The sequence below is a fragment of the Oculina patagonica genome, chromosome 6 (assembly GCF_052425735.1).
Source record: "Oculina patagonica isolate OP01 chromosome 6, crgOcupat, whole genome shotgun sequence".
NCBI lineage: Eukaryota > Metazoa > Cnidaria > Anthozoa > Scleractinia > Oculinidae > Oculina > Oculina patagonica.
The window spans coordinates 6,406,501-6,430,790 of NC_135763.1; the positions used below are offsets into that span (position 1 = coordinate 6,406,501).

Consider the following 24,290-nt stretch of genomic DNA (forward strand, 5'->3'; position numbering starts at 1 on the left):
TGTGCTTTTAATGTTATGTGAAAAAGGAAAAGAAAAAGATGCACGCACCGTTAAATATCAGTGACAAGTTAAAGACCCAGTATAAAAGTCGCATTTCACATCTGCCGAATTTAATACCCGAATTTGAAGAGTTGCAGTTAATTCATGAGTGAGTTTCATTCTCGTTACCATAGTCCTTTTCGCGTCTCTTAGCCGGTGGGTCTTGGAACGAGAAACGAAGGGCTCTGAAGACAAAGGGAATTCAAATAGTTTCAAAGTTTTTGATTGGCTGTTTAAAAACAAGTCTTGAACAGAAGTCAAAATGTTCGCGCCCATTGCGTACGCGAAATTCTAAACAGCCGTATTTTCGAAATGGAAGACATGAAGAATTTCGGAGAATATTCTCCCAAACTAATAGCGTTCAACCTGTTATTACTTTCTCCATCCTGGAGTCTCGTTTTTTTTTTTTTCAAAACCCAAGCCCTTGATGCAGAATGGAAAAGCGCGTTTTAAACATGTGTATTTAAGTATTTGAGAAAAACAAGAGCTGCACATCGCACCCGATTCCGCCATTTTGTTTCTGCCGATCCGCTCATAGCATTTAGGAAAAAATGAAGAATTGTGAGTTAAACATAATTTAAATCATTTTGGTTAATTTATGCATTCGATTCGACACATGTCAAGTTCGTCGTATAAAGCGACTGTCGAACCTCTGTCAAATATTCGACTTGCCCAGTCGACGATGCGACAGAAGTTGCATTTAATGGATTGAAACGTCGAAATTTGCAAACATTTAATTCCTGAATAAGATTCGGCAAACGCGAAATTCGACGTATAAACCGAGCCTAAACTCAGGCGGACTACTGCCTCGTCCCCAGGCGTCCTTCTCCTTGGTCGTGCACGGTTCACTGGGCGTTGTGGGACTGATGTGCACGGTTCGCTTGGCGTTGTGGGACTAATGCAGACGGGAAAAAGGACACAACCTAGCCATCAACCCTGGCGCTCCCTGCTTTCCCGCCTGACCTTAACCATCCGGCTGATCAGCGCCTGGGGACGAGGTAGGGCGGACTATATACTCGCTGTTACGTGACCAGCATCGCGTCAATATGTTTTTGACAACTTTGATTTAGAATTAGCTTTCTTCATATTCAACATGGGTCAACATGAACAGTTCGTTTGCTCAGTTGTAACTGAGAATCCTCATTTATCGCGGAAAGGTCTGTCAAAAATATTACTCACACATGTATAATTTCCGTAAAATAAATTGTGTAATGTTTTTTTTTTCTCGTTAAATGAGATTTGGTTACACTGTTGTGAACTGTAAAACGACTTTTCTATGAGAATTGCGAAATGACTGTTGTTATTTTTCGCTAAATGTGACTTTAATGCTCCCAACCCATGACATGAAAACAAGACAACAAGTTCAGTGGGAGAAAAGGGGTAAGGGGTGGAGTGCTCGAGTTGCCAATAGGAATCATGCAGAGTATTACAGGTAAGTTGGTTGGCAACGAGAGGTTGGGAACAAACACAACAACATTCCCTGGTTCCCAAGCAACTGGGGTCCTAAGACCCTTGGGAACAAACACAACAACACTCCCTGGTTCCAAAGCAACTGGGGTCCAAAGACCCTTGGGAACAAACACAACCACATTTCTGGTTCCCAAGCAACTGGGGTCCTAAGACCCTTGGGAACAAAGACAACCACATTCCCTGGTTCCCAAGCAACTGGGGTCCTAAGACCCTTGGGAACAGTTCCCAAGCAACTGGGGTCCTAAGACCCTTGGGAACAAAGGCAACCACATTCCCTGGTTCCCAAGAAACTGGGGTCCTAATCTCCAGGACCCTTGGGAACAAACACAACAGCCAACAACAGCAACACTTGGGGCCCACTCTACAGGGAAAGCTGACCCTGTGAGGCTATGGGGCAAAAGGGCGAATTGTATGGAGCACTTCACCCCTTCCCGTGGTTTATTTACTTTAACAAAAAACAAAACTTAGGTAAGATGTTCTAAACCTATCGGAGAAAATCATAAATAAAAGTCAGTAAACGAATAACAGAATGGTTGAGTTAGTATGTGCCAGCTTGACACTTAATGTAACAGTTATATCAATGTCTCGAGAAGAAGAGATATTGCTCAAGGCCAACAGCTGTAAGCTTGAGTTGGCATACAAAATGTTAACAATAGTAACATCTTAATCAGAAAATCAAGGGAACTGAACATATCTCGGGCTTTCATTAAAGGTAACAAACTTTTTGTTAACAGCAGTAGCTACACAGTTGACAATATTCCAGAGTATCTGCTGCCTTCAAAACATGGCAACGATCATTAAATCTAACCTATTTCTAAAAACATAAATCGGCTAGTTTTTTTTCTTTTTTTGGTAATTTTTTTCTATTAATATTTGTTTTTTTTTCTTGCTTCTTTTATTTAATGTTTTCGGGCTTCAGTCTACTGACGGTTATTTAGTTCTGCTTACTTGTCGAAATGTGTATTTTTCTTTCTTTCGTGCATTAATTACGTTTGCAAAGTGCTTGCGACATATTCCCTAGATGCATTCTCGCCATTGTTTAAATATATTCAAGGGAGTCTTTCTATTTAGTTATTTAATAATCATACAGCTCCCTTGCCTTCCTTTGCTGACTCGGCGCTCGGCAAAGTAGTTTCACCGTGCTAGTTTTTTTTCTATAAACTGGCACGTTTCTGTCGTTCACGTGTGTCTTGTATTTTTGTAGTTCTTAGGATTTTCGTTTCTATGTTAATATTTCTTCTACAGGTTTCTTGGCAACTATCTAGTAATACAGTAATATCTACAAGTAAACAATTATACTCAATCAATCTTATAAGAGTCCATTATGCCTTGTTCACATTTTTAAAAACAAGCTATAAGGGTAGCAACATGTTATTACAATCCAAATATGTTAAATATCACAAATCGGATTACAACTGTTTCAGTAAGAAAGAATCACACAATATCAGGATATGACAACACCGTTTAAAGCGTCGTTTTGCTCACTCAATGCAAGAGGTTTAAACCAAACAAGAAAAAGAAGACAACTTTTCAGATGGCTTCACAACTATAAATTTGATGTAATCTTCCTTCAAGAAACTTACTCTACGAAAAACATAGAAGCAATGTGGAAATCAGAATGGGGAGGGAATTTTTTCTTCAGTCACGGGACAAATCACTCAAAAGGAGTTGCAATCCTCTTTAATCCGAAATTAGATGTTCGCATTAAAAACATTATAGCTGATAAAAACGGAAGGTATATACTACTAGAAGCCTCGCTGTATGATTCTACGTTTCTACTTTGCAATATTTACAGCCCAAACGACAATAACAGTCAAAAAATATTCTTCTCAAAGCTCAATGACACCCTTCGAGAATACGCTGATATGCAAATTATTCTTGGGGGCGACTTCAATTGCGCCCTAGCACCTTTAGACAAAACTGGTGGAACTTCTATTGAAAGGAAAAAAGCAGTAATTAGCGAGATCAATAATTTATGCAAAACATACAACCTACAAGATGTATGGAGGAGTCAACACCCCAATCAGTCACAATACACGTGGCGTAACAACTCTCTAAAAGTACAATGCAGGCTGGATTACTGGCTGGTTTCAAAAAACTTGTCAAACTCTGTGAAAGACTCTACAATTGTTCATTACACATTGTCTGATCATTCTGCAATTATCCTTAATCTGCAATCAAAAGAATATACTCAGCGAGGCCCAGGTTTTTGGAAAATAAACAACTCTCTGCTGCACGATGAAAAATTCATACAGGAACTTTCTAACAAGATACCAGATTTCAAAACAAAGCACAATTATCTAGAGGATAAAGGTCTCTACTGGGACATGATAAAAATGGAAGTGAGAGGCTTTTGTGTCCAGTATACAAAACGGAAAAATAGAGAACGCAGAAATGCTGAAAAAAACCTTCAAACTCAAATTGACCATTTGATGACCTTGCTGAAGACGGAGCGTTCAAAGGAAAACATTTTAAAATTTTATCGTCTTAGAGCTGAACTTAACGCTATTGCGGAATATCGAACTAAAGGCGCAATAATAAGAAGTAGAACACGCTGGCATGAACAAGGCGAAAAAAACACTAAATATTTCTTGAATTTAGAAAAAAGGCACCATTTTAAGACGCACATTTCCAAATTGAAAACAAACGATGATAGAGAAATTACTACTCCGAACGATATCCTAGAACAAGGAAAGATGTTCTATAAAAATCTATATACTGCAGCACCGTGCAACAATTCGAAGTACAATCTTTTCTTTGAGAATCCTAATCTTGCTAAGCTAGATGAAACTGGAAAAAATGAACTAGAGCACCCACTCAGTAACGAGGAATGCCTTCACATTTTAGAGCAGTGCGCCAAGGGCAAATGCCCTGGTAGCGATGGACTTTCAGTAGAGTTCTATCTACGCTTTTGGTCGATGCTGGGTGAAGAGTTGGTACAAAGTCTAAACTACGGATTCGAACATCAACATTTGAATATAACGCAAAAACAAGGAATTATCAAAGTAATACCAAAAATACGTAAGGACAAACTATATCTTGAAAACTGGAGACCGCTGACACTACTTAATGTCGATTACAAAATTGCAACTAAAGCCATAGCTCATAGGATTTCAAACGTTCTTCCCAAAATAATCAACGATGATCAAACCGGATACGTTAAAGAGCGTTATATTGGTCAAAACATTAGGCTCATTATGGATATTATTAAAGTAACTGAATTAGAAAACATCCCTGGGCTGGCTATATTCATTGACTTTAAGAAAGCCTTCGACACGGTCGACTGGAATTTTCTTCACAAGACCCTACAAGCTTTTAACTTCGGTCCATGCATTCAAAAGTGGATAAAAACCTTTTACACGGATTGCTCCAGTTGCTTCATAAACAACGGATATGCGTCTGAGTTTTTCATGCCTGAGAGAGGCGTTCGTCAAGGCTGTCCACTCTCGGGTATTTTATTTGTCCTATGTGCTGAAATCCTAGCCAATGCAATAAGAACTGACAAAACTATTCAAGGAATTAATATACACAACAAAGAATTTAAGCTTTCTCAATATGCTGATGACACAACTACCTTTGTCTCTGACCTAAAATCTGCAAATAACTTGTTCCAATTATTGTCGAACTTCCAGGAATGTTCAGGCCTAGAGATTAATAAAAGCAAAACTGAAGGTATGTGGTTGGGCGCGAACAGAAACAATACAACAGAGCCCCTTGGAATAGCTTGGCCTTCCAACTCAATACTCGCATTAGGTATTCATTTTTCACATGATGATGAAGTTGCATATAAGAAAAACTTCGAACAAAAACTGAACTCAATGAAAAGCCTTCTCAACTTATGGTATCCTAGAAACCTCACTTTATATGGCCGTATAACGATTCTAAAATCTCTCGCAATCTCTAAACTTGTATATAATACATCAGTGCTCACCTTTCCTTCGAAATTTGTCAACATGGTAAATCAAGCAATTACCCAATTTGTGTGGAACAAGAAAGTTAAAATAAAACAAAAGACTATGATCGGCCCGAGAGAAAAAGGTGGACTAGATATGCCTGATTTTGAAATAATCAACGATGCACTTAAAGTTTCCTGGATAAAAAGACTCAACGACAGTAATGAAACTTCAAGTTGGAGCTACATACCATTGAGCTACCTAAGGGATGTTGGAGGCTTGTTTCTACTTCAATGTAATTTTGACTTAAAAGCACTTAAAATTGAAATACCACTTGCTTTTTACTCGGAAGCTCTCTACGCTTGGGAAAAAATAAATTATTTTTCTCCTAACACCAAAGAACAAGTTTTGAATGAAATTATTTGGAACAATCGCTTCATTAAAGTTGGTGGTGTTTCTGTTTATTACAAAAAATGGCATGAAGCCGGAGTCATTAAAATCAAAGACATTTTCCAAAACAATGCTTTTCTATCTTTTCCTGAGTTCTGCTCTAGATTTAAAATCAAAGCTAACTTTCTTACGTATCATGGATTATGCCACTCAATCCCTAGAGAATGGGTTAATATCCTAAAAGGAAATATCCAGGCGCCTTTGGATGGTAAAGATAACAATAGAATACCTTTGAATAAGCTCTCTTGCAAATCGGCTACACGATTCTTTGTCAAAAAAAAGTTTGTAACACCTACTGCCGAAAAAAGGATGGTAAAAGCAAATTTGAATGAAAAAACAATACAACTCATATATAGCCTTCCTTTCAAAGTTACTAAGGACACCAGACTTGCCATCTTTTAATTTAAAATTATACATCACATTCTGCCAACAAACTCAACACTTTTTAGAGACGCACTTAAAGAAACCGATAAATGTCACCTATGCTCTGAAAGACAAACACTAGCTCATCTTTTCGCTTCCTGTTCAAAAGTTAAGAGCTTTTGGTCTCATTTTACTAATTGGTGGAATTTCAAAAACTCCGAGCCAATAACTCTTGATGAAAACATGATCATTTACGGTGTTGCCAATGACTTCTCTCGTCGACTTGGTTTAAACCTCTGCTTGATTATCGCAAAACATTACATTTACACTGCCTCCAGAAAAGAAGAAGAGTACTACTGGGAAGCTTTCATGGCCGTTCTTGAAAGTAAAATTCAGATAGAGATGCATAAATCTAAGAAACAGATACAGTTGTAATCCGTAACAACAACTACAGAAATAATTATATATAGAAATAAACATATATAGAAATAATAGATATAATAACAACAACAAAAGTAGGCACCCAGGTTTCCTGTTCTCTGTAATATATTCTTTTTTATTTAGTTTCTGCATGCCCTTTGTGTAACGTAAGTTATTCTCTGTAAGTAAGCTATGTATTGTAGTGTATTGTAATTGTAAGTAAGCTATGTATTGTAATGTATTGTAAGTCAGTGTTAATCAATAAACTGCTTTATCTAAAAAAAAAAAAAAAAAAAAAAAAAAGTAACATCTTAATAAGCAGACATGCTGCTTCAGTCCATAAGCTCTAAGCCTGAGTTAGCATACAAAATGGTAACAATATAAAACCAATGTCTCTATAAGCAGACATGCTGCTTCAGTCCATAAGCTCTAAGCCTGAGTTAGCATACAAAATGGTAACAATATAAAACCAATGTCTCTATAAGCAGACATGCTGCTTTAGTCCATAAGCTCTAAGCCTGAGTTAGCATACAAAATGGTAACAATATAAAACCAATGTCTCTATAAGCAGACATGCTGCTTCAGTCCATAAGCTCCAAGCCTAAGTTAGCATACAAAATGGTAACAATATAAAAACAATGTCTCTATAAGCAGGCATGCTGCTTAAGTCCATTAGTTCTACTGAAACTTGAGTAGCATGCGAAAAGGTAACCATTGTAATAGTGTCTATATAAGCAGACTTTCTGCTTTAGTATATTGGCTCTGGCTAATATGTGAAAATAATAATAATCATAATCATAATAAAGGACAACCCTCTGTACATGGCAGTATTTGTGTGTAGAATTTTAACATTGCCTAAATGTCTACAAGTACTATGCAAGAAGAAAACCAAAGAGGGTTGGGTGGGTGGGAATTATTGTCAGAACCATTCTAGAGCTCAGAGAATTTGAAGTAAAATTAATGATGTCTAGATGAAACCGCATGGTCTTCATTGACATGATAGAATAGGGGCGATATGATTGGCCAGCCCGAAATTGCACAACATACTGGTACAGAAGCGACTTTGACCTTTGAATGTAACGCAAGAGTGTTAGTCTTGCAGCCTATTGCGTGACAGATCTGTATATTTGACTGGGGTGCTCTTTTTACTTCTCTGATCTCACATTTATATTACACATAAATTGGCATTAATATTCCATATAAATTCGCTGTAAATCGTTTTTTTTTTTCTTCCAGAAGATTATCCAGTAAACGTTTGAAAACAAGACTAAAAAAACTTAAAATCGTTTTTTTTCTTCCAGAAGACTCTCCAGTAAACGTTTAAAAACAAAACTACGTGTGGTAAAATGCGTGACAAGGACTGATCGCCTGGCATGAATTTTAATCGAACTTTATCGAACTTATACCTTGGATTGAGTTCGATTGAGTTCGACAATCGAACAAAATCGAACACGCACACACACAAAAAGTTGCACAATGGTCCATTTTCATTAAAAATTGCTATATTAAAGCAACGAATTTAACAAGCATTTTTTGGCTGCGGATGGCTAGGATGGAAATGGATTGCAATTGAAAAATTCAGTAAGGCTAAACTTTTCAAAGTTTTCAGTTTTGCGTGTCGTAAAAGATCGATATTTGTGCCGAAATTTGATTATGATTATCTACAAATTAAGGCTGTATCTCCCATTAGATCGATGTTCAAAAAATGTTTTTCATGGGTTAGGTCGCTATCACTAATTAATTTCGGAACAGTTTAGTTCGAAAATCTGCAAAATTCTCGTGACGTAGCTCCTTTAAAAAGTGTGCTCAAGATCTATCGACAGGAGCAGTTTATAAAACTAACTGCAGAGACTGTGAGAGAGTTTTTATAAGACAAACATCACGAGCATTACAGCAAGGCGCACAAAAGTGTGACCACCTTTAATTAATTCACATTCTTTCGTGCAACAACCATCCAATCAGAAGACAAGAACAGGTTCCAGTTGACTTCTGATTGGATTAAATCTGCACGGAAGAATGTGAATAAATTAAAAGTGGTCACACTTTTGGGCTCCTTGCTGTAAGATCTAGAACAAGAGAGCACAAAAGAGCTGTTTTTACTGTTGACAAGCTAGAGATCTCTATTGGTGCAAGAACTCTCTGTTGCATGCAAAACAATCGAGAATTCGATTTCGACGACGTTAAGATTATAGCCGTTGTTCTTGTGATCAGACTGTTTTCAAAAGCGTGGCATTCTATTCGAAACCGAATTTGACTACAACAAACACATGAACACTCCCGACATGTACAGAATCCTGTTCTGAATCACTAGTGAGTTATCGCCTTTTTTAAAAAAAGAAAAAATATTTACATCTGGACGACCTTTTCAATTTGTGCTGAAGAAAGTTATAGCATTTTTAACCGAAAAGCCAGATATTTTTTACAGTTTTAGTCAGTGAGAACAATTTTTTTAGTTTTTATGCATACTAAAACGTGAAATATTATGTTTATATTTATGTTTTGGGTGAAACGTGATTTAGATCACCCCTTTTACCAACCACTTTTACCACCCTCGTGCGTGTCGCATTGCAAAATACATGCAAGTTTGTCTTGGAAAACATTTAGGCCGTATTTTACTTGTTCTTTTTAACTTGATCAATCAAGTAACTCGATCGTTTAGATATTCAACATTTAACTGAATTAATATTTTGCAAATTTGACAACAGCGGCGAACTTTCGTCTTTGCCAGCGCAAGCCTCATTTGCCCAGATTTTTTACTTAATGATAGTATTTGGTAATTTTGACTCATTTGACGTCCAACACACCAAGATGCATTTTTCGCACAAAACTTGGGATGGTTATTATTGAAAGAGTGTTGTTCAATTACAGCAGATTTTATAAAAGTACCATTGCTAGAAAGCAGAACAGCAGCGCTCTCATTAACATGTACAGTTAATCTTCTTTCGTATTGTTGCAAACGAAGTGCTGCTTTGTAAAAACATGTCTCTTTTAATTTTTTTATCGCCCTGTACTGACGATAATTTTTCTCCTTTTATTTCAGGGACTTGTCATCCAATATAATTCCATATCTACCCACAGGGTTATTCACGAAGCAAACGAGCTTGGCAGAGTTGTACGTTTGTCAGCATTGTTCGTTCTTTTTGTCGATTTTATTGTAATATAAATTAAAAGGACCAGTGTCACGGCTTGGTTAATTTTTGCCAAATACTCGCTATGAAACTTAAAATTTTGGCAAAGAACCATACCGCCATCCGTTAAATGGTTTATTTTATGTTTCACTTAATTCTATGGCCATCTTTTCATGTTTAAATTTGGCTTAAATTCATGACACAGTTCCCTTAAGAAAAGCCGTCGACTCAAGTAAATGTTGGCGCAGTTGCTGTTTTTCTTACTTGTATCATATAAAAGTTAAGTAATTTCCCCTCTCCCCCTTTGCAATGTTGCGTAGCATGCAAAAAAATAATGCCTGCAATTGCTGCTTACTTTTGCTCATGAAACACACTGCACGGGGAGTCTAGGTACATTGTACTGTCCAACATTGAAACGGGGGAGGGGGTGGGTGGGCCAACGACTTTTGTCAATGATTGCAATCAGTGACAAAATGTTGGCGCAGTTGCTGTTTTTCTTACTTGTAACATATAAAAGTAAAGTATTCCCCTCTCCCCCTGCGCAATGTTGCGTAGCATACAAAAAAATAATGGCTGCAATTGCTGCTTACTCTTGCTCACAAACTGAAACGTACTGCACGGGGAGCTTAGGCACATTGTACTATCCAACATTGAAACGGGGGGGGAGTGGATGGGCCAACGACTTTTGTCAATAATTGTAGGCCGCTTTTGTACGCGCGCTTTTTGTAGGTTCTTGGCATTAAAAAAATAAAAATCTTCTGGCAGGAAGATTTTTCAAGGAATTAAATTTGGAGCTAATCCTTGTTGTTTTTGTCTTATGATATATTAGGCGTCTTTTTTTTCCAGAAAACATGTCAGAGTTTGTTATTTGGGCGATCAGTGTTTATCATGTCAGCTTAAAAACTTTTTAAATGTGTTCTAAAAATGTAAAATGATCTTATTAACACTTTTAAGAAACTAAATATTTGGCAAACGTTCTCTTGCCTTCGTCAGGCGTAGTTTGAAACAGTGTAACTGCATGCATAATCGGGTCTTATTTGCTGCTAGTCTCCAATGATGCAGACAAAGGTAACTAAACATTTGTAAATGTAAATGTTTAGAAGCGAGAGAATAAAGTAAGCACTTGCAAACCTGCGGCACAAAATAGAATCATGTAAAATAGAATCATTCTGTAAATTTTCGTTTACGGAGTTTTGGTGTCGAATGGAATGCAAAACTTCTAGAAATAGGCGTTCTAGTCATTCAGGTTTCTTCCTAGAATTTCAACGTAGTCTTGGTTAATGTCGTAATCTGTTGCTCCCTCAGAGATTGGCCAAAAGTCATGTCAAGAAAAAGAAAACTAAACAATAAAAAGATTAATGGATATAGGCAAAGCAAGCCAATAGCACTGAGCTTAACATTGGCGACAAATTATTAATTAATGAAATCCAAGACCAACTGGAGGAAAGAATCGTGGATAGAGTTAATGATTAGCCTCAGGAAGAAAGGGAGTTTGGACCTTCTTTACAACTAGGGTCATACAGGGATATTTTTGTGATGCGTGTTTAGCAGATTTGATTTTCCGTGAGACTTGCTTATTTTCGTCATTCGGGAAAATGAAATTTTAATATCCGTTATCCGTTATTTATTTTTATTTTTTTACCCGTGAACCGTTCCAGAGACCGCCCCTGTAAGACCCTCTATGAAGCAGCAGAAGTAAAAAAAGCAGAAATCACAAATATACGAATCATCTTCGACGCATCAGCTAAGGAATATCAGACTAAATCTTCCTTAAACGATTGTAGATTGGAGACTAGGCCTCCACTCTAAAACATACTCTGGATTGTGCTGGTTCAAAACCTTTTCAAAGCTAGCTGTTGCGCTTTGTGGCGATTTTTAGCAGTCAGTCTTGCAGGTACACACAGGTTTTAGGCTTTGATATTTACTTGTTCGGTTCAACACAGCCACTGTTTCTTCTTGGAACTCTAAAGAACGGCTAGAAAACTTGAAAGCCAAATATCACGAAGATTTTGAGGATCGTTAGTGGAAGAATTACCACTGCCCAGGGGCAAAATTTATAATTTGAAAAGGTTACAGTCTTAGTATATTGAGAAGCGGAGTTTAAACTACATACATGCCACTATTAAGTGGTGGTGGCTAACGCTGAATTGAGAGACGAAGGGAAAATATATGACAAGGAAAATTTGTGCATGAAAGCCAAAGAAGCAAATTTTCCGAGACTTTCTTGGAGCAAGCAGAAAGATACCATGGTCGTGATCTTTACCAAAGGTTCTGTGGAAACTAGTAAGAGAGAAATTCTGACTAGTTAGGAAATAGTATTTGATCCTCTTGGAGTAGCAAGTCCAACAGCCTGAGTAAGGGGGCAGTAGGGCTTTTGCTTCTTAGAAATGGCAAGTCCCACAGCCTGGGTAAGACGATCTATACTACAAATCGACTCGCAGAGTGGTTTGAGAGCAACACCTACAATGGGATTCAGTGCTAGAAATAGAGAAACTGGTAAAACATTGTTGCAAGTTCAAGGAATACCTTATTTATGAAATAAGAATTTACTGCAGTCTAGCTACAGCCAAAGAACCAGTCCATTTTTTGTTTACATGCCTTCGGTGATATTGTTGGCACAGTAACTGTGACGGCAGTGTACGGATTATTCTTTAATAGTCGGGCGCAAACCAAGATCTTTAACCCGAGCCATTCACCTCGAACTGGTACCAAACTTAACGGATAAGCAGTTCATCAGTATCAAAGTCCAATATGATCAATGCTTATAACGGTAGAAATTTTACAGGTACAGCAAACAGGTCGAGTAAGGTGGGGATCCCAACTACACTTTGACAGTTTTTTGCCAAAACACGCAATCAGTAACTATACAAGGAAATGTTCATATACATCAGATTTTTGACAGTTCGAACCATATTTCAGCTTCGATGCAGTTAATATACAACGGACTTAACAGCACGATTCACTTTAACCCTAAACAATACAAAGAAGTTCAAAGATAGCCTAAGGAGTCCTTTCATCACTCGTGTTCCTGACGCAAGAGGGACTGGGTACACAGGCATCTCAGCGAAAATAACTACACTTACTCTTGGTGATGTGGGTAGGGATTACTATACAGGAGGCTATTACGAAAAGGGGATGCCTTTGTCAGACTGGAGGTATATCACCCTGTATGTCTGCTTGCCTGTTTTATTTTTTCTGTCCAACTCCCTGCCTGCTGCATGCTTGCCTGCTGTCTGTCTGTCTGTCTGTTTAGTCTGTCTGACTGTCTGTCTGCCTGTTTGTCCGACTATCTGTGTGTGTGTGTGTGTCTGTCAGTCAAAATATTGCTGAATTACAGAAAACTTCTTAAAAGTGGCTCATAACAAATAATTTAAGTTTTAACTGTCGTGGGCCACATAATAATTGCAATTGGTGACAATAATTATTATTGGTGGCTTGATGCAAATAGGACAATATATCACTGTATATAATTTGCTTATCCAGCTTACGCTCGATTACTGTGATAAAATACGGATTAATTTAAGGGCAAAAGACCTTAAAATTGTGAAAGGAACAACCATTGTTACTGTCACATTTCACAGTGTTTTCCTTTCATTACTTCTGGTGGGTAGTTTCGTTCGAGGGGTCGATACTTTTAATCATCTTAAAGGTGTGGCATATAAGGGTCGATCTGTCTTACTGTAATCGTACAATATGTGATTTTGTTTTTCGCAGGTTCCTTAGCCACAATAAAATAGAAGTGCTGCCTGAAGGAATATTTGAAAACCTATCAAGTCTACGTTATTTGTAAGTACATGCATCTGACAAGTATTTAATTTAGGAGGCTGTCAACGGTTTCCAGCACTATCCATCTCTTATACTTTGATGGATCAGTACTGCAAACCTTTTACAGTTGCTCCTACAATAATGGTACCAAATAAATGCCCAATCATTGGTAACAACAGTTTAACCTGTTTAGAACTGCTACAAACTGGATAATGATCAAAATATTAAAATACAACTTTTTGCAAAACTAAAAGGGCAGACTATAAATGAATTTTAAAATCAAATACAAATGTAGCCTAATTAATTGTAGATATTTTTAACTTTTAATACTTTTAATTTACACTACCCCACAAGCTGTAAGCTTTTATCCAAATCGTGTTTTTAAATAAAGGCCAATTACTTACTTACTTATTGAGCTTGAACTCTAACCTTTATGCCGAATATAAAACCGACTAACGTTTTGAGTTGAACGTACGAAATCTCGTTCCATAAACTAAACTGATTAACTGAAGGTTTATGCTTCGTTTACTGGTATTTTACGTTGTTCTTGTTAACCCATCTTGTCTGTTTCTCTGGCTGGCCGAATTTTTTTTAAATTACAAAATGGTAAAAATTGTTATAATGAGAATATTTAAAACTAGCTCATATCAAATAAATTAGTTTTAATCGCCTCAAAAACTAAATTTGAAAGTACTGCTTCTGATTATAACGTTGCCAACTTTGGCTATTCTCGTGACTTTAAGTTAGGCGTTACGAACATGTCTCTGCTTCCCAATCTCTCGGTATTTGCATGGATGATAAAAGACTGTCGAGGGATACCCTAAATTTGGCGAAAAAGGGGTCATTTGCAGTGGGAGGCTGTAATAGTGTATTACATGTAGCCCAGCGGTTACTCATAAGAGTACATCCGGGATGCGAAGAGTGTGTAGTGAGCGGGAAAGCATGTACTGTGTGTACGGGCGTGTGTTCTGCTTTAAAAGCAGCTGTTAGCCTTTGCGGCTTGCCTTTGTGGCCTTTGAACACTACAAATTGGCGACGAGGATGTCGCACTCAGTGGAACGAGCGTTGCCGCCCTAAGATTTAACCGGTTCTTCCTTTCAGGTCGCCAAACGGTGGCGACAGTGGAAGCGATTTTACCAATATTAAATCGATGGCAAAGGAATTACGAACGCCTCTCGAAAGAAAGCTCAATTACTTCATTTAGCGGGCATGGAAGTCCAAGATATTTTCGAAGTCCTTCCGGATTCAGGACCGATCAATGCCGAGGAGGGTAACGAGTATGTAGTGTGTCTTCGTAAGCTTGATGCTCATTTTAACGCCGTGGACGAAGTCCATGTTTTTTCCACAGCCGCCCAGACGTTGTATTCGATTTAGGTGATTATAAGACAATGTATGAGAATACTTTGAAAATTGCTCGAAATAGTACTTGTATGAAAGATTTGAATAAAAATTTCTTACCTTATGTTTATCATGGGTTATTTTGACATTTCTGTGCCTCTGGAGTGGGTTTAAGGTGACTCGATCGAAATTAATGACGTGTTGTATGTCTGTCAAAAATGTCTAATAACTTCACCATTTCTGACTCGATTTCCCTCAAACTTTCGCATTTTATTCGAAATTTATCGAAAATAAATACACACGCCAATATGTCGATCTAATGATTGCGAGTTTTGCGCGATGCTACTTTTATTAAACACACCTATTTGGATAAAACCGGCTATTTACAGAAAACTGAGCGCTAGGATTTCGTTTAAACTACTGCAATTAACTCATTATAACATCTTATTATGACTCTCTAAGTTTCCGAGAAATCGTCGGAACAGAAACCTCGATACAATTTGATCATTAAAATATTAATCTCGGGCAAATTTTGAGGCTGGGAACGCTCCAGTGCTTCCACATTTCGCGCAAAAGTACCATAACCGAAGACAAAGAAAGTTCAATGCATCAGTTTTGTTAGCTCCAAATCACATTCGGCTATTTGCAACGATGAAAAAGTTTGAGCAAATACTATAAACTCGCCATTTCCGTTAAAATGTAGGAAGGTCGCCAAATTAACGGTTTTTTTAATTACATGAAAACTAACCGTACGAATTCCTTAAAACAACCGGAACATTAAATTGAACATCTTACACAAACTTTGTGCTGCTCTACGTTTCTGAAGCTGCCTTGATATAGATGAATTATTTTTTTAAAGTGAAGCACTGCTCCAACTCTCTTTTGAACACGGCCATGTTGTCGTTTGAATTAGACAGCTGACGCTATGCAAATTTCTTTGAAATTGATGAGAATTTGAAGAATTCACACATGGAAAAGGGGGGTGCATTTCCCCCCATAAGACAGCGGTTATTTGAATAACAATAAACAGACTACAATGTGTTAGTACAAACCCTTTTCAAATTTCATGTGGCATAAATTAAGGACACCTCTGACATCAGAAAATGAAGCAACTAAACACTGTCAATGCACCCCCCTTATCCGTGTGCAAATGTTTCAAATTCTCGTCAATTCCAAGGAAATTTGCATAGCGTTAGCTGCAGAATCCAAACAACAACATGGCCGTGTTCATAATAAGGTTGGGGTAGTGCTTCACTTTAAAACATTATTTCATACAAATCAAGGCAGCTCCAGAAACGTAAAGAAGTGCAAAGTTTGTGTAAGATGTTCAATTTAATGGTCCGGTTGTTTTAAGCAATTCGTACGGTTAGTTTTCATGTAATTTAGAAAAACGTAAATTTGGCGACCTTCCTACATTTTGACGCAAATGGTGAGTTTATAATATTTGCTCAAACTTTTTCATCCTTGTAAATACCCGAATGTGATTTGGAGCTAACAAAACTGATGAATTGAACTTTCTTTGTCTTCGGTTATAGTACTTTTGGGCGAAATGTGGAAGCACTGGAGCGTTCCCAGCCTCGAAGTTTGCCCGAGATTAATATTTCGATGATCAAATTGTATCGAGGTTTCTGTTCCGACGATTGTTCGGAAACTTGGAGAGTCATAATAAGATGTTATAATGAGCTAATTGAAGTAGTTTAAACGAAATCCTAGCGCTCAGTTTTCTGTAAATAGCGGTTTTATCCAAATAAGTGTGTTCGATTAAGTTAACATCGCGCAAAACTCACGATAACTACATCGACATTTTGACGTACGCATTATTCTTCGATAAATATCGAGTAAAATGCAAAAGTTTGAAGGAAATCGAGTCAGAAATGGTGAAGTTATTAGACATTTTTGACAGGCATACAGCACGTCATTTATTTCAATCGAGTCACCTTAAAGCCGTTTAGACGAGTTTTTCTTTCCGACGTTGTCGCCATGGCGCGGTCGCTTAGCTAAAATTTTGAATCTTGTGCCCAAGATAACTTTTCACGCATTCAGACAAAGCAAAAGTGGAAACCCAGCGCTCGAACACGAGCGTTTCTTGGGCGGTTAAAATAAACTTTGGAACCTTAAGCGAAGGAAATCGAAAGAAGAATTATCGACGGCTGTATTGAAGCAATTTTGGTGAGATTCGACAATTTTTGTGGTATTTAAGGAGCTTCGAGTGCGAACCGTTGGCGAACTAGGTCACCTGCCTTTCGTTTCTCTTTAGGGGAAGCAACGTCGGAAAGAAAAACTTGTCTAAACGGCTTTAAACCCACTCCAGAAGCACAGAAATGTCAAAATAACGCATGATAAACATAAGGTAATACATTTTTATTCAAATCTTCAATACAAGTTCTATTTAGAGCAATTTTCAAAGTATTTTCATACATTGTCTTATAATCACCTAAATCGAATACAACGTCTGGGCGACCTGTGGTTTTTCGACAACTTGCGTTGACCAAGGGAGAGACCGCTGATAAATTTATGGTTCGTTTACGGAAACAAGCTCGTCACTGCAATTTTGGCGCAGCTTTGGGGGAAAATTTGTGAGATCATCTGATCGAAAAAGCTCCCCGATGTTGAACATGAAGAAGAAATTACTAGAGGTGAACAATATTACGCTAGAGACTGCGATGGATAAGGTCCGAAAGTGGAAAGCTTCGCGTGAGCAAGTGAGTCAAATCGTTACGCCAAGTCAAGACCGACAAGAACCTGGAGCAAGTGTTGGAGCAGGGACTAATGCTGTCGAAGAAAGGTCTGGGCGTGGATCGAAAGGTAAACGGGTTTCTTTCAACTGTGGAAAAGAAAGTGGCTAAAGACGGCAATTGTCCAGCTCGTGGACGGAAGTGTAGTAATTCTGGAAAGTGCGGACACTATGCTAGCTGTTGCAAGGAGGAAAGGATCCCAAGGAGGGGAGGAAGACATCAGAGACGAGGAAAAGCCGGTCAGGCCAATCTTGTAGAGGGATCGTTGGAACCCTCCAGGTGAGAATGATTCATTTGGCTTTACCGTAGAAGAGCAGACATGCAATTTGGCCGCTTCTGCTGAGCCAGTGATTTGTGTAAGCATTGGGGCAGTAAACAGGGATGTGTTGGTTGACTCTGGACCTGGGAGCAATCGTATAAGCATGGACACTGTTAAGGAGTTAAAACATCAGTTACTTAACATTCAGGCGTAACTCACAGGAAAGTTGTATGCTTATGTGAGTCGTGCGCTTGAGATCGAAGGTCAGTTTCAGTCAGAAGACTGTGTTGGTAAAACGAAGATTGTGGCAGATTTCGTTGTTGTCAAAACAGGTCGTTGTTTGTTAGGATATTCGACTGCCACAGATCTTGAAATCCAGCAGGAACTCTTGCCACAAGGAACAGTAACACTGTTAAAAGCACTTTTCAAGTCAACCGCAGACACCCTCAGAGGTTCGTAGCTTTTTGGGTCTCGTTGGATTCAGTGTCAGGTTTATACCCGATTTTACAACAACTGCTGATCCCCTGAGAAGACTTGCAAGAAAAGGAACACTGTTTATGTGGGGCGAGGAGCAAGAGAACTCATTTCAGAAATTGAAGAGTCAAGTTGCAAGTGCACCAGTCTTAGCGTACTTTGATAAGGACGCACCTACTTGTGTTTTTGAAGATGCCAGTCCGGTGGGGCTTGGAGCAGTGCTGGTCCAATAGAAGAATGGAGACAGTCGTGCTGTCTGTTACGCCAGTTGTAGTTTTAGCCAAGTGTAGGGCCGTTATAGTCAAACCGAGAAAGAAGCACTAGCCCTAGTTTGGGCATGTGAACGCTTCCACTTCTACTTGTATGGGCTGCCACAGTTTGACCTCGAAACAGATCATGAAGCACTCAAAGTAATCTATTCAAGGAAGTCCAAACCTTCAGCCCGGAAAGGGCGTAGTACTTTTTTTAGTAGTACTTTATTTAAACACATGTCACCAATGAGCCTGGGGCTCGTTTAAAAGTGAACGTGTATTCTAAAAATTAAATATTATCTATACAGCCGTAAAACTATCTGTCTGTTAGGTGTCATAGAGAAAGAATACCATAAAATTCCGCTTTAAAGCCCACCCGCTTATAAGCTCCCCCCCCCCCCGGTTATAGGCCCATCTATCTGGAAACAAAAAAATACATCCGATTTTAAGCCCTCCCGCATATAACCCCCCCCCCCCCCCTCTGCCGGGTGGCAGTACTGAACAGGGCTAGATGTTGCTTTATTATACGTTTTTTACTTAAAACTTTCAAAACGTTATTTTTATTCCGCTTATAAGCCCATCCAAAACCCCTTACGAACTTGTGTAAGCCCAGGGCTTATAATCGGAATTATACGGTATTGCAGATGCCCTTTCCAGACTGACAAATATACCTGCCTCAGATCAGTCCCCGGAGGACGATGGATACATACGTATGGTAGCTCTGTATGCTGTCTCCGCTGCGTTGATAATCAAAGAGATTGAACGTATTTCAGCACAAGATCCAGTATTGCAATCAGTCATAAATTTCCTCATCGAAGAAAATGGGACATTGCTCCTAAGTCATACTAGCCAGTGGGCAATGAGTTGACCTTTATCGGTCAGGTAATTCTACTGGGAACGAGAATCGTTTTACCCCAAGCTCTTCGCAAGAGAGTTTTCAGTTTGACTGACAAGGGGCACCAAGGAGTCGTGAAGACAAAGGAGAGACTTAGAACGAAAGCCTGGTGGCCTGGAATGGATCGTGATGCAAAAAGAAGATTTGTCGCAGAGTGTTACGGATGCCAGCTGGTTACTAAGAACGTCCCGCACCCACCAGTGAAACCAACATCGCTACCCAGCCAACCGCTTATCAAGCAAACTACTAATTAAAACAAACAATGACCCAAGTTGACGTTAATGGGGGAGTACTGCCTTGTGTTAGATAAGACTTTGCGACTTCCGAAGATTGTGTGACACAAGAACCTCAATTATCTCCCCAGCACTACAAGCTGACTGCAAAACAGCACGTGCTGGATCGAACAAGAGTATTTGTAGCGCCACCGATGCATGTTTAGATACTCTTTCACAACTGTCACTCCAAGCAACCCCTGAACCAAGGAAAACCTTTCAAATCTAAACCTGATATAAGGCGTTATTAGAAAAGTAATGAGACAGGGAATTATTTTCATTATCACTGTAGTTGCGACTATAGTTTTGAGAAATTTGAAAATTAGAAACCGCTCAAAAACGAATTCTACGCCTCTCGGGCCATAACATTCTCGCTATCATAATTACACATGTAAACAAGTACGACACAATAAAACGTACTGTCTTGAAATGTACCAATCTTGTTTGAATCACTATTATTAAAAATGATTAACTGAGTGTGTTTTTTCTCGTTCATTGAAACGCTACATTTACTGGTTATTATTGTTCTTGTCAACCCATATCGTTTGTCTGTCTGTCCGTCTGAATTTTATTAAATTACAGAATGGTACTACAAAATAACAACGACATAATTAACTTGATAGCAAACAAGGGCAATATCAACTAAAGTTAACGGTATGCATAAACGTTCGCAGGTAGACCGACGGCATAATAAACAGGTACCTGTCAGCTAATATCCCTATGAGAATAAACGTCACGATAATTGGCCTGTTCACAACCCATCACTTTTGTGGGTACCTAAATTATATAATGCTTGCCTAATTAATTATAGATAGCTGATCTTCAAATTAAAAGAACGATTCTAGGATTTCGATTTTTGCTCTTTTACGTAATTCTTTGTTTGTCCAATTGAGTTGACTATCAAGATATTTATTAGAGTAAATAACTACTCTGTATTATATATTTACTTAGCATTAATTTTACTCGACTTTAATAAAAGCCAATTAGTGTCAATTTATGGAATGCGGAGTTTAAATAAAGTTTCAGTTTAACTCTGTTCAGATTTGTCCGTCTGTCTATCTATCTATCTTGCCTATCCCTACTCCATTCGCACTATATCATTTTCGGATGAAATCTAGTCCACAACAATGGACAACCCTCCCGTTGCAAGCTGACTCTGTCTCTTTTAAAAGAGAAAAAAAACACTTATATACAGCGTTAAGAACATGAAAACAAAATCGGTCCGCGATGCGTACGTGTGGGGGCTTGATAATTTCAAATTTGATTCTTCTTTTTTGTGAATTCATTTCAGGGTCGTAACCAGGTATATTTTTTCATCGCTGATCCCAAATTTTAGCTCTAAATTTTGATTCCTGATCCCTAAAATGTGGCAACATTTGATCCCTGATTCCATTCTGATCCGATCTGATTGGCCGATCCGGATCCCATGACTTGTGACCCGGGATCCCGGGTCCATGATCCCGATCCCGAGGCTGTGATCCTGATCCAAAGGCTGTGATCCCTGATCCCATATACCTGGTTACGACCCTGTCATTTAGTACATTCAATTACCTTAAGGCTGCTATTTATTGTGGCAAATAATCTTTGTGATTTTTTGCAAATTCATTCCTTGAAAATTTATGAGCAGCAGGTGATTCAAACATTTCTTTGATGCACATGATAACAGATAAACAGCGGAATGTCTATTACATTAATATACGATATTTTCGCCCTTACGTCATTAAGAATGTAAGAGTAGCGCAGTTGGGTAGGCATCTGACTGGGGAACGAGAGGTCGCCAGAGGCCCGAGTTCGAATCCCAGAGGGGACAATTTTTTTTCTTTTTTCCTTTTTTTTTTTCTTTTTTAACCAGTAGCACTAAAATGGTTTGTTTATTATATCGCTCCGTAGGTATGCATTGCAGAATAATTTACATATATCAGAACATATAGCCATATAGACTGATTCAAGTACAAATGTATTAAATTGTGCTGTTTCTGCGGCTTTCAATATTGGCTTGCGTAAACGTAAAAGCTTCTCTTGAATTGATGTGCAACCTGCACAGACTTCCAGCCAAACGAAATGTTGGCTAGTATGACTTCGTGAGCTGCTGTAATGACGAGCAACTTCAAGAACAGCTCAGTGAAATCAAAGAAACCACACAAAACGTACGACACGCCAAAATCCAATATGGCCTACTCGACACGCACCGCCGACTCATCCCCAGGCTCTCTCGCAGAAGACCACGTGACACAAGCAAACCCACACACAAATAAATAAATAAATCCCGCAGTCGATAACAATGTGGCGGCTTTGCTCCCACAATAATGTGTATTTTGCTTAACATTTTGGTGGTTCTAATAAATATGAAGCTTATTGTTTTTGATCATCACCTTAAAAGTTTTCATAAGCTTAAATTCTCGTTTCATTTGTTACAGGTACCTTAGCCACAATAAAATAGAAGCACTGCCTGAAGGAATATTCCAAAGCTCACCAGAGCTATGGAGTTTGTAAGTACATGCACCTGTTCAGTATATTAATTTAAAGATTTCAGGAAAAATGTCTTCTGAACTACATCGAAGAGCAAATCATAGATTTTCGCAGCAAATATTTTTTAATGATGTTTACTTTCCCTTGGAAGGTGCAAGGTATTTAAATTGCACAAATTTTACATTTCGTTAAGAAGTTCGATTTTGATATTTTGTGGTTTAGTGTTTTTTGCTGTTTTCATTTTTCGTGGTCGTTACTCTAAGTGTAAGAGCTATAGTAACATGATGTTAAGAAGAAAACAAATTATCAAGGACAGACAATACCTCACTGAGACGCTACGTGCGTTCACTTACGCTGTTCTTGTCCACCCGTCCTTTGTTTGTCGGTCGGTCTGTCGGTCTCTCCGTCTGATTATCTGTTGAATTCTGGTTTCATTTGTTACAGGGACAGCGTCAATAAAATAGAAGCGCTGTCTGGAGGAATATTCCAAAATTTATCAAGTCTGTGGACTTTGGAAGTACATGAATCTGGCAAATATTTAAATTTAAAGATTTCAGGAAATATTTCTTCAACAAACAATATCATCAGAAATAAATAAAAAAAAAAAACACGAAAAAAGGCAAATCAAACTAAATTACATAATTCCTTACTTTATAAGCCACTTCCCTTTAAAATTTTAAATAATCGATTTATTTTCTTTTCAGTTTCATATTTAATAATCATTTCGTTCTAAAACTTTGAATTTATGTCCGGTTTCTTCTGCAGTCCCACAGAAACAATTTTACAATAATAATAAAGAAGTTTAGTAAATCCAAAGAAGGGCACTGCTTTGATGTTATTCGAAATAAAACATTTTGCAAAATAAGACGAGCTACTTGATTTCATAAGAGGTACCAGCAAGATTCAAAATAATTTCAAAACTGTCTGACGTGGGGACACTGGTTAAAAAATGACACAAAGTTTCTGGTTCAGCCTCACAGAAAGTAAATAAATAATCAGTTTTGAAACCAGTTTTGTTTTATTATGCATTCGTGAAATGTCTTGGTATTCACGTGGATAAAATACTGTCACGAGCGAAAAATTGGTTATCTACAGCTCGTGATGATAATATGTTTTGAACTGACATGAAACGTCCGTTTTAACTGAAATATAGATAATTTCAAATCCATTTTTCTCTCGCGGGGTCAGCTTGGGTGCTAAAGTTTCAGCAGGTTTTGGTTAGCTGTACTTAAGCTGTTGCCATGGTAAGAGATTTCTTTGGTACCTTTATTTTGGCCTGTATTGCTCGAATGTTGAGTGGAAACCATCTTAACTTGAGGACAGGATAATTGCCTATCGTTCTTGGTGCCTGATATTTCAACTTTTATTTCCCAGAAAGTCTAATAACACTTGGGATCGCTACTAATGGTAAAAGTTTAGCGATACTCTATGGATGGTCGTAACTTTTAAAGGATTGTTATCTTCGGAACTTTACAATGACGTTAAGTATGACGTAAAGTCAAAGGATGTCTCAGAAAGCATATAGATGGTCTGACTTAAAAACCCATTACTTTTTCACAACTGTCACTCCAAGCAACCCCTGAACCAAGGAAAAACCTTTCGAATCTAAACCTGGTATAAGGCGTTATTAGAAAAGTAATGAGACGGGGAATTATCGTCATTATCACTGTAGTTGCGACTATAGTTTGGAGAAATTTGAAAATTAGAAACCGCTCAAAAACGAATTCTACGCCTCTCGGGCCATAACATTCTTGCTGTCATAATTACACATGTAAACAAGTACGACACAATAAAACGTACTGTCTTGAAATGTACCAATCTTGTTTGAATCACTATTATTAAAAATGATTAACTGAGTGTGTTTTTTCTCGTTCATTGAAACGCTACATTTACTGGTTATTATTGTTCTTGTCAACCCGTATCGTTTGTCTGTCTGTCTGTCTGAATTTTATTAAATTACAGAATGGTACTACAAAATAACAACGACATAATTAACTTGATTGCAAACAAGGGCAATATCAACTAAAGTTAACGGTATGCATAAACGTTCGCAGGTAGACCGACGACAT

The 24,290-nt window shown here is 38.0% G+C and overlaps 1 protein-coding gene across 1 annotated transcript in view; it reads left to right on the forward strand.

The window, feature by feature from the left end:
- The window catches only part of LOC144656582 (uncharacterized), a 432,902-nt gene that overhangs the window by 181,115 nt on the left and 227,497 nt on the right, over positions 1-24,290 (forward strand). The window contains exons 13-15 of the mRNA XM_078516801.1: positions 9,676-9,747; positions 13,478-13,549; positions 22,170-22,241. Of these exons, the coding sequence (XP_078372927.1) occupies positions 9,676-9,747; positions 13,478-13,549; positions 22,170-22,241 (216 nt within the window). The remainder of the gene's footprint in view (positions 1-9,675; positions 9,748-13,477; positions 13,550-22,169; positions 22,242-24,290) is intronic.